The 10,620-nt window shown below is 39.4% G+C and overlaps 2 protein-coding genes across 2 annotated transcripts; both read left to right on the top strand.

Annotated features, from left to right (window-relative positions):
• The first annotated feature begins 245 nt into the window (after nt 1-245).
• Nucleotides 246-794, top strand: LOC141660477 (uncharacterized). Its single transcript, XM_074467463.1, has one exon. It carries the CDS (start codon nt 246-248, stop codon nt 792-794), a length of 549 nt encoding a protein of 182 aa, XP_074323564.1.
• Nucleotides 795-9,510: 8,716 nt separating this feature from the next.
• On the top strand, nt 9,511-10,104 carry LOC141660478 (uncharacterized). The gene has a single exon (XM_074467465.1). The coding sequence runs from the start codon at nt 9,511-9,513 to the stop codon at nt 10,102-10,104; it is 594 nt and encodes a 197-aa protein (XP_074323566.1).
• The last annotated feature ends 516 nt before the right edge of the window (nt 10,105-10,620 follow it).

The raw sequence follows: 10,620 nt of genomic DNA on the forward strand, positions 1-10,620 counted from the left end.
AGTATATGATCCGAAGGGGAATGTTCGGATGTTTCACCAAGGGTGAAGAGACCGGAAGCCAAAAGAGAGATAATGATAAAAAAGATGATGATCGAAGGGGTAACAACCCGCAGCCCTGAGGGGCAGTAATTAATATGATCTCAGGAGGTCCTACAACAGCTGATACTACAAGAAACTCCTGAAAATCTTATGTGAGAGAAGTAATGAGCATAGTTGGAGAACCATCTAAGCATTCTAAGTCAGAGATGACGCTTGAACTTGGTGACCCAGACCTTGAAGGCTTGAAATTTTCTCAGAATGATCCTCTGGTTATCACTCTGATAATTGGAAATTGTCTTGTTATGAGGGTCCTAGTGGACAATGGAGCTTCCGTGGACATTCTTTTCCATGAAAAATTCATAAGGATGGGCTACAATGATTCTCAACTAACTCCATCTAACGCACCCATCTATGGGTTCAACCATGTGGAATGCAAAGTCGAAGGAGCAATACAACTTCCCGTAACTATCGGGGAAAACCCCACGTATGCCATGCAAATGTTAAACTTTCAGGTTGGTAAGGCAGCCTCTACCTACAATTCTATCATAGGTATAACAGGGATCCATGCTTTTAAGGCTATGCCCTCAACCTACCACATGGTACTAAAGTTCCCAACTAGGAATGGCATTGGAGAAGCGAGAGGAGATCAGAAAATTGTCCGTAGTTACTATGGTGTAGCACTTAGGCCTGATGGAACCGGGGGGCAGGTCTTCCCCATAGATGACGTGGATGTCCGAGAGAATGACGAACTGTGAGGGAAGCCATCCGAGGACTTGGTCCTAATTCCCTTAGACCCCTTAGACCCGGAGAAGGTCACGTATATTGGGGAATCTCTGGACAAGCCCTTGAAGGGCCAGATGACTACTTTCCTCCAAGAGAACAGTGATGTGTTTTCTTGGACATCAGCTGATATTCCTGGGATAGACCCGAACCTGATAACTCATAGCTTGAACGTTTACCCAACCCGAAAGGTTGTGAAACAGAAGAAGAGAACTTATGCCTTTGATAGGCTGGAAGCCATTAAGCAGGTGGTCGAGAAGCTTTTAGAAGCTGGATTTATTGAGGAAATGCAATTCCCTAAATGATTGGCCAATCCCGTTATGGTTAACAAAGCTAATTGGAAGTGAAGATGTGCAATGACTTTACTGACTTGAATGATGTTTGTCCCAGTGGACTGATACCCCCTACCGAGGATTGATACCCTGATCGATTCCACTACTGGACACGAAATGCTAAGCTTTATGGAAGGCTTCAGTGGTTACAATCAGATTAGAATGCATAAGGATGACACCCCCAAGGTATCATTCATAACTGACTTTGGTGTCTTTTGTTACCTTGTTATGGCTTTTGGACTTAAGAATGCAGGAGCTACTTACCAAAGACTGGTAAATAAGATATTTGCCCATCTAATTGGGAAGACCATGGATGTCTATGTTGATGACATTTTAGCCAAATCCTAAGCAAGGCCAATCATATTAGTCAACTCAGAGAGGTATTTGAAGTGTTGAGGCACCACAAGATGATGTTAAACCCAGCCAAGTGTGCTTTTGGCGTTGGGTCTGGACATATTTTGGGTCACATGGTCTCTAAGAGGGGAATAGATGCCAACTGCGATAAGATCAAAGCCATCCTAGACATGGAGTCACCACACTCCATCAATGACATTCAGAAGCTGACAGGAAGAATCGCAGCTCTAGGGAGGTTCATCTCCATGTCTAGAGACAAATTCATGCCCTTTATAAAAACTTTTAAGAAGGTGAAGGACTTTGAATGGACAGCAGAGAGCCAAGAGGTCTTTGAACCACTAAAGAAGTACATGAATGAAGCCCTGTTGTTGGCCAAACCAAGTCCGGAGGACCCTCTTTATTTGTACCTCGCGGTATCTGAACAAGCCGTGAGTGCAGTCCTCGTGGAGGAAGAACAGAAGCTCCAAAAGCCTGTATACTATGTAAGCAAGGTGCTCCATGGAGCAGAGTTGAATTACCCCACCATAGAGAAGTTCGCGCTCACTCTTATCACAGCCTCGAGGAAGTTGAGACCATACTTCCAGGCTCATAACATCGAAGTCCTGACGGACCAACCCTTGAGAAACGTTTTTTATAGCCCAAAGGCCAGTGGGAGGCTCATCAAGTGAGCAATTGAGTTAGGAGAATTTGATATTAAATACAAGCCTCAAATGACTATCAAGGCTCAGGCCTTATCAGACTTCGTGGTCGAATGCACCATTAACGACCAAAAAGTCGGGGGCAAAAGATAATAACCCCAGAAGAAAGAGAGAAAGAGAAGGATAAATAAACAACCCTGAAGGAGTATCGGGTTCTCCATTTTGACGGGGCATCAAAAACAAAATATAGTGGTGCAGGCCTAGTCTTGCAAAGCCCTGAGGGGTTTATGATTGAGTATGTTTTGAAATTGGACTTCCCAACCGTAAGGCATATGTCATAGCCTATTTGTATATTCGAGGATTTAACTCAACTCAAATAAGAATGTAATAAGTAAATAGTGGATCTACCGTCAAAGAGATCTCGCAAAGTAACATCTGTCAAAGGATTCAGAAACAAGGTTCATCTACAGACTTGAGGAATTAATTCACTGGAAGAAGCTCAAGAAATTGGTATCAGAGCCTTCTGATTAACGAACAAATCAAGATCCTAGACTTTTGTGATTTTTCAACTCCTTGAATTTTTATTTATTCAAAAATTCATATTGACTTCACAAAAAGTTGGAACCGTTAAAATTCCACTATTTGATAAAGAAAATTATATCATGTGGAAGAAGAAGATGCTCTTGTTTTTACAAGTTGCAAATCCCAAATATCTGAACTTGTTAAAGAAGGGTCCAACAACTCCAATGGTTATTGAACCAGAGGTGATAGTAGATGATGTTGTGATTACCAAAGCTAGAACCTATCCAAAAGAGCCTGAGGATTTTTCTCCTGCTGAAAAAGAAGAAGCCTCCTTGGATGCCAGCCTTCAATTAATATTAATTGATTCCCTTGATCCCTTGATGAACAGACATGTGATGAACTGTAAAAATTCCAAACACATGTGGGAAACTATTGAGGTGATTAATGAAGGCATAGAGGAAGTTAGGGAGAACAAGTTGGAGATCCTAACCTCTGAGTATGAACATTTTAAATGCAATCCATGAGAAGGAATTACTGAAGTGTTTGAGAGGTACAATGCGTTGATCAACAACCTGAACATAAATGGAAAATATTATTCAATCAGGGAGGTCAACAAAAAGTTCCTTTTAACACTGCCAACTCATCTTGAACATAGAATCACTGCCATTAGAGAAGCTAGAGATCTGAGTGAGATTTCTTTGGATAGACTCTATGGTGTGTTAAAAACCTATGAGTTGGAGCAGATTCAGCAGAAGGAAGTCTACGGGAAAGATAGAATGGTCAGCACATCTACTGCTCTTGTAGCTGAAGGTCAACAACAACAACAATCTCAACAGGCGGAAAGAATGGTACAGTATTCCAAGGCTGAGGAAAATGTATTAGTAGCAGAATATGATCCTCCTACTACAAATCAATCCAGTGATGATTTTTATTCCTTGGAAGAGCTGGAGCAATTGGAAGATGAGTCAATGGCCCAAATTGTCAAGAGATTCTCCAATGTCAGATTCAAGAGAAATCCCAAGTTCAAGTACAAGTCCAACTACAACAAATTCCAGAAAGGTGGATCTTCATCCTCTAACACCAGCAGTGGTGGATACAAAACAGGGATGGTTAATCGGAGCACCATTAGATGCAATAACTGCAATGAGTTGGGACACTTTGCCACAGAATGTAGGAAGCCAAAGCAAGTAAGGAAGAACTCTTATGATTCCAATCGGAAGAGTAACTCTGAAAGGGCTTATCTGGCAAAGGGAAGAAGTTGGGATGATACTGATAGTGAAGATGAAGAAGAAGGGAATCTTGCTCTTATGGCTATTGATGGAAAAGCTTCATCGTCAAGAAAAGAGGTAAAATATATTGATGCTGGATTAGTTTATCATCTAGGAGGTAACTTAGATTGTGCTCGTCGTGATAATGAACTGTTAAGTTTACAGATCAAAGACCTTGAGAAAGAGGTCAATGAATTAAGACTTGTGCACATTAATCAAGACAAGTTAAAAGAACAAGTATCTTTTCTAGAGAATAGAGTTGACTGTTATAGAAAACTCGAAACTATTCTCAAAGACAAGATCACCGGTCTTGAGACTAAGGTTAGAGCCTACTTCAATTCTTGTTCGAAGGCTAAAGAGTTCTACAGTAAGCAAGTTGTTAATCAAACATCTGGAATAGGTTATGATTACAATGCTGCTATTGGAGAATTAGGCATAAACTCCCCTCCTCATGTTTGTGCTAAAGGGAGGGAAGTACCACATGTGCTTAAGGGTGTTGATGAACCCCTCTATAAAGCATCAATTGTTGAACCATTTGATACGACCTCTTCTGTTATTCAAGAAGAAATACGTGCTGAAGATCATGCTAATGAGAAGGTTGTTTCCGAGTCAAGTGTGTCGAAAGTTCCAGTCAAAGTTGTGAAAGCAACTGAGACTAACTCAGACACATATGAGTTGGATAACAAAAATTCCATGTCTACCATGCATAAATTTCCTGCTGTTAATCACTCTCATAAAGCATGTGGTGTTGCTAATTGTATGTCTTGTGCTTTCAATTTGATGTATGCTTATTTTAATGGTAAGCATGTTTCTAATGATAAGACTACTCCTCGTCAGCATGCGAATAATAAGAAGAATGATAGGTCTAAGACTGCTAGTCCTTATAAGGCTAGAAAGGAGACATTTGTGCCTAAGCCTAAACAGAAATTTGTTAAGGCTGTTTATAAGGTCAAATGTTCAGTCATTGAGAAAGTTGAGACCATGAAAGTTAAAAATGTTGTTTTGCCTGACAAAGGACAATTCTACAAGTATGTCGGGCCCAACTAAGTTTGGGTTCCGAAGAAGGTCTAATCCATTTGTAGTGCAGGGCATTAAAAAGGTGGAACCGGTAGTGTGGATTCTTGACAGTGGATCATCAAGACATATGACCGGAGATAGAGCCCTGCTATCAAATGTGGTTCAGAAAGCTGGCCCCCTGGTTACCTTTGGAGATAACAGCAAAGGTTTATCTGAGGGATATGGCTGTTTGCACGCTGGGAAAGTTATCATTGAAAATTTATATATTGTGCTAGGTTATTATTAGAAACCAGTATCTAACATATAGCACCAGTAACGAGACTTGAGAATATTATGACATATCAGGCACCTGCTGCACATTACACTTGGAATTGGACTCTAGTAAGATGTGTACAAGTGTACTCCTGGTTGGTGAGTCAAAAGAGGAAGTCAATGCACCACAGATCATGGACTTTACAGCTACAGATCTATTGGACTATGCAATCTCTTCTTCACAATCTCACTTCAGGTTGGTATGAACTAGTGTACTACTCAAGCAATTGTCAAGGACATGGTATGGCACTCTAACTGAAGTTATAATTTTATATGAACTATTAGAGTCATCATATATATAACTCTCTTATCACTAGGCACAAACATATTGTTTTATATGTGCAGGGAGTTTTAGGAGAAAATCAAACATCTTTCTACATTAGTGATTTCTTATTTCATGTAAAATCCTTTGAAATCACTATTGTACATCATCTCTCTCAAAAGATTAAATGTATAATTTTCATTCATTATATATCTTAAGTACATTTTATCTCTCTATTGCCATATGTTCTGTGATACAGGTTCAGTCTCCAATGACTTTCTTTCATTGACAGTCATGAGGTTGAAAACCCACAACATCTATCTCAGACTGTAAAGACAAACACAGAAACAGAACCAACCAACACTCTCTTACCACTAAATGTAGTATGAATGAGCGTGAGGGAGATAGTGCCTTAGTGCACCACATAAGGAAGGTTCTGTAGTCAACCCAGTAGCTCTGTCTCCTACATAGATGAGTAGTATTTAAACCGAGACAACTGCTAGCCCCCATACATCTTCTCAAAAAGATGTAATGGCTGAAAAGGCTCAAAAACAGTTACTAGATTCATTCTCTCAACAGGGTGCGTCTATTGAAATTTGTCTATCGTCCAAGGCATCCGATATAGCGTCACTACTTCAAACATAAACAATTCTTGATGCACAAGGAGAGGTTACACACACAAAAGATGAGTTGACGGAAACAAGAGTTTCGACCATTTTAAGGTCAGATTCGATTGTTCAACGTTCGTTAATGGACCAATTGCCTTTACAGGTGTTAGGAGAGGATACTGATCCAAAAGCCATATGTCAGTGGTCAGTGTCTACCTCCCCAGGCTTAAATCCCCTGGATGCATCTGCGGATAGTGGATCTGACATAGGTGCAGATCGGTAACTTGTTGACAATGATTCATATATTACCTGATGAGTCACAAGGAAATGTCTTCACAGACATTAGAAGGGAACTTTGATCTTTATGCTAAATTCATTGGATCATTGTTTACCTCCCAGAATTCAAATCTGGAACCCTAAAAGGGAAACTAGCAACTTGTAGATTATGACTCAGATTTATCTGACGAGTTTAACAAGGATGGGGATTTACGAACTCCCATTGCACCACCTGTGACCTCCTTAAGGATGGCTAAGGTGATTTTCCTTGCAGGTACAGCTGAATGTTGGAGCTATGAGAGGAGTGATACACTTGTGAGAATGAGTGTAAACACGAGTGGAGAGAAGAGTGAAACACATGTGAGGAACACTAAATAGAATCACACACTCACAGTGAGGAAGAAAGAGAAACTACTTGTTATTTCTTTTCCAACCAAGTGAAATATGAGAACTCCTTCAGACGACGGCATACATTCCTTCTTTAAGGGGGAGATAAAATCTTAAGTAATAGTTTGGAGGATTCCTCAACTAAGGGGGAGAAATAGCAGGGAGGAAGAAAAAGATCAAACATGTACACTACACCACACCATTGTTGTTTGTAACTACGGATCCTATTGTACGGGAGAGGTGGTAAACACAAGGTGATTTTCTAGTAAGGGAAGAAGCTATTTTCTAAAAGGGGAGTACCATTGGGTTTTATCTGCGGATCCTATTGTACGGGAGAGGTGGTAAACGAAGGTGATCTTCTTTAATCAGTTGATTCTCATAGGGGGAGAAGCAAGACAGATATGCGCTTCTCAACAGGAAATGTGGTTGTACAAAAAGAAGATGAAACTACTTGAAGATATGTTCAGTCTAGAGGAACATCTATTTGGAATCTGGAAAAGGTTAAATATTATCCAGAACTTTTCTGCTATTTACTTTGCATTTTTGTTTATATCTTTTTCTTATTTGTTAGTTGAGTTATCCTCTAGGTATTTGTGTGTTATTGTCTAACAAACAAATAGTGGGAGATTGTAAGGCATATGTCATAGCCTATTTGTATATTCGAGGATTTAACTCAACTCAAATAAGAATGTAATAAGTAAATAGTGGATCTACCGTCAAAGAGATCTCGCAAAGTAACATCTGTCAAAGGATTCAGAAACAAGGTTCATCTACAGACTTGAGGAATTAATTCACTGGAAGAAGCTCAAGAAATTGATCAAGCCTCAGTGATACAAATCAAGATTGTAGATTTAATCAAGTGACAGAGATCTCGTTAGGGTATCAGAGAATTACAAGGATTTAATCTGAAGAAAATTAAGTTGTCAAAGTCAAGACATGAAGAAACGTCACGGAAGTTAGTCACTCATGAACCAGACAGTACATCGAGTGTCAACATTGAAGTGGTGGAATTGATTTATAATTTTCAGTGATTTTCAGAAGATTTTCAGAAGAATGGTTGCTGCTCAGGATTAGTATTAATTCTCTATTAATTAATTAAGTCATATAATTTAATTAAGAAAATAAATTATATCTGCAAAGATTAATTTATTTATTAATTGAATTAATTGATTAATTAATTCGGAATTAATATTAAGAATTTTCAGAAGTTTAATTGGATTAAAAACACTCTTAAATCAGCAAGACAATTGAAAATGAACTAGCATGATAATCAGGATTGTCATACCGATTGTCATGCCAAGTCATTTCAGTAGTCATACCGAAAGTTCTACTGGGAAGGAGATTGTCTTGCTAGTTCAACTGATTGTCATACCGAAAGTCATTGTAGTTCAATCAGATTGTCTTGCTAGTACAATCAATAGTCCTACCGATTGTCTTGCTGAGCTCAGGATTGTCTTGCCAGTTCAATGAGAGTCTGTTGATTGATTTAAAAAGAACAGGAGCAGCATACATTCATTTATCATCCAACATATAGAAATATACAAGAACAAAAACAGAGCAGCCGCAGAAGAAATATTTTATCCTTCATCTGTAAACTTCAAGATCATAATTTCTAGTTTGTAAAGTTAAATCCAAACCACTAGAAATCTTTATCTTGTTCTTGTGTAACTATCTAGCGGATCAAAATCCCTAGAACTTAATCTCAAATTGCGTTTAGCATTTGAATCTTTTTATTACAAAAATAGAAAAAGTTCATGTCGAATTTATTCTAAATTTGTGATAATTAATTTGAGATTAATTCCTTGTAATCGATACAGTTGTTGTAACACCTTTCAAGTTTAATAATATTCTTATTTAACTTGAATTTTGTTTCATATTTTTATTCCGCATTTAATTCGATTATTCGGTACTGTTTATATTCAACCCCCCTTCTACAAACACATTGGGACCTAACACCAACTACGAACAACGAAACGGAATACCAAGCATTAATAGTCGGCTTAGGCCTGGCTAGAGCCGTGAGGGCCAAAAACCTGAAGGTCTGTGGAGACTCAAGACTTTTATTTTCTCAAGTTAATGGAGAGTTTGAGGCCAAGGATGATACTATGGCCAAGTACCTGAGAGTCGTGAAGGGAATATTGACTCTGTTTGATGAATGGTACACAGAACATGTTCTGAGAGAGGAGAACACTACGGCGGATGCCTTATCTCAGTTCGCCTAGTCTGAAATCAAGAACTATCCGTGAAGTATCTACTTCCAGATCTTGAAGACCCCTACTATTCATGTCATAAATCTGATAGCACCGATCGCTGTGACAAGCTGTTGGATAGACCCGATCAAGACCTACTTGAAACTGGGTGGCTCCCCGATGATTCCTCGGAGGCACGCAAGCCGTAGCTTATTTGCATTGAGCTATTCATTGATTGAAGGCCTTCTCTACAAAAGGTCCTTTGTTATTCCGTATCTGAAGTGCTTGAGACCTCTTCAAGCAGAGGAGGCACTTAAAGAAGCCCATGAAGGTATTTGTGGACAACACTTGGGGGGTAGGGCCCTCGCTCACAACATAACTCAGTTGGGATTTTACTGGTCAACTATGTTGATGCAAAGGCTTATGTGAAGAAATGTGACAGATACCAGAGGCATGCTCCGATAGTACGATAGCCCCAGATAGGCTTACATCGATCAACACACCCATCCCTTTTATGATGTGGGGAATGGACATACTTGGACCATTTCCTGTAGCATCAGGACGGAGGAAGTTCATTGTGGTAGCTATAAAATACTTTATGAAGTGGATTGAGGCTAAAGCACTGGCCAAAATAACCACCAAGCAAGTTACTCAATTCTTCTGGGAGAATGTGATATGCCGATATGGAGTCCCACACATCCTTGTCACTGATAATAGGAAACAATTAAAAAATATAGAATTCAGAGAGTACTGCGATGATAATAGCATAGAACTTCGCTTCACCTCGGTTGCACACCCACAACAAAACAGGAAAGAGGAAGTTGCTAACAGAATCATCCTTGATGGACTTAAGAAGAGGGTCGAACACTTGAGAAACACTTGGGTGGATGATTTTCTACCTATACTATGGGTATATCATACCACCTGCAAAGTGACAACTGAAGCTACCCCATTCATGCTGGCTTACGGAGCCGAGGCAGTGATGCCCTTTGAGATCACTCATAGATCCCCTAGGATCGAAGCTTACGAGCCAGAGACCAACAAAGAAGGCATGAGGCTCACTCTCGATCTCATTGACGAGGTCAGAGATAAGGCTAAAGCCCACAATGCAGAGCATTAACGAAGAGCCTCCCTTTATTATAAAAGAAGGGTTAAAAAAAGGTTTGTTCAACAGGGAGATTTGGTTCTGAGGAAGATTGAGACATCGGGAGTAAGGGAGAGAGGAAAGATATCCCCTAACTGGGAAGGACCTTATAAGGTCAGGATGACACTGGGATGATGATCCTACAAGTTAGAGACCCTGAATGGTGATGAAGTGCCTCGCAATTGGCATGCTTCAAACTTGAAGGTTTATTATGTTTAGGACATTCACTACATGTTCCTAGTACTTAGTATTAAGTTTATAAATAAGGTCGACAAAACCATCTTATGTAAGGGTTGAACCCATTTCTTAGAGATATTATCTATTTATACAAGTTTATTTCTAGCATCTTTTCTATAAATTTATTTAAGTACGAGCATCTAATGAATGGAAGTCCCGAAGGACCAAATGCCGAAAATAAAAGAAAAGTGTGAAATGAAACTAAACGAGTTGCATAGATAAGGATCTTGAAGGATCATAAGGATCCCGAAGGAT

The sequence above is a fragment of the Apium graveolens genome, chromosome 5 (assembly GCF_009905375.1).
Source record: "Apium graveolens cultivar Ventura chromosome 5, ASM990537v1, whole genome shotgun sequence".
Lineage (NCBI taxonomy): Eukaryota > Viridiplantae > Streptophyta > Magnoliopsida > Apiales > Apiaceae > Apium > Apium graveolens.

Bases quoted from the DNA above. Each gene is read 5' to 3' on its own strand.
- LOC141660477 (XM_074467463.1), top strand. From the start codon at position 246: ATGACGCTTGAACTTGGTGACCCAGACCTTGAAGGCTTGAAATTTTCT.
- LOC141660478 (XM_074467465.1), top strand. From the start codon at position 9,511: ATGGACATACTTGGACCATTTCCTGTAGCATCAGGACGGAGGAAGTTC.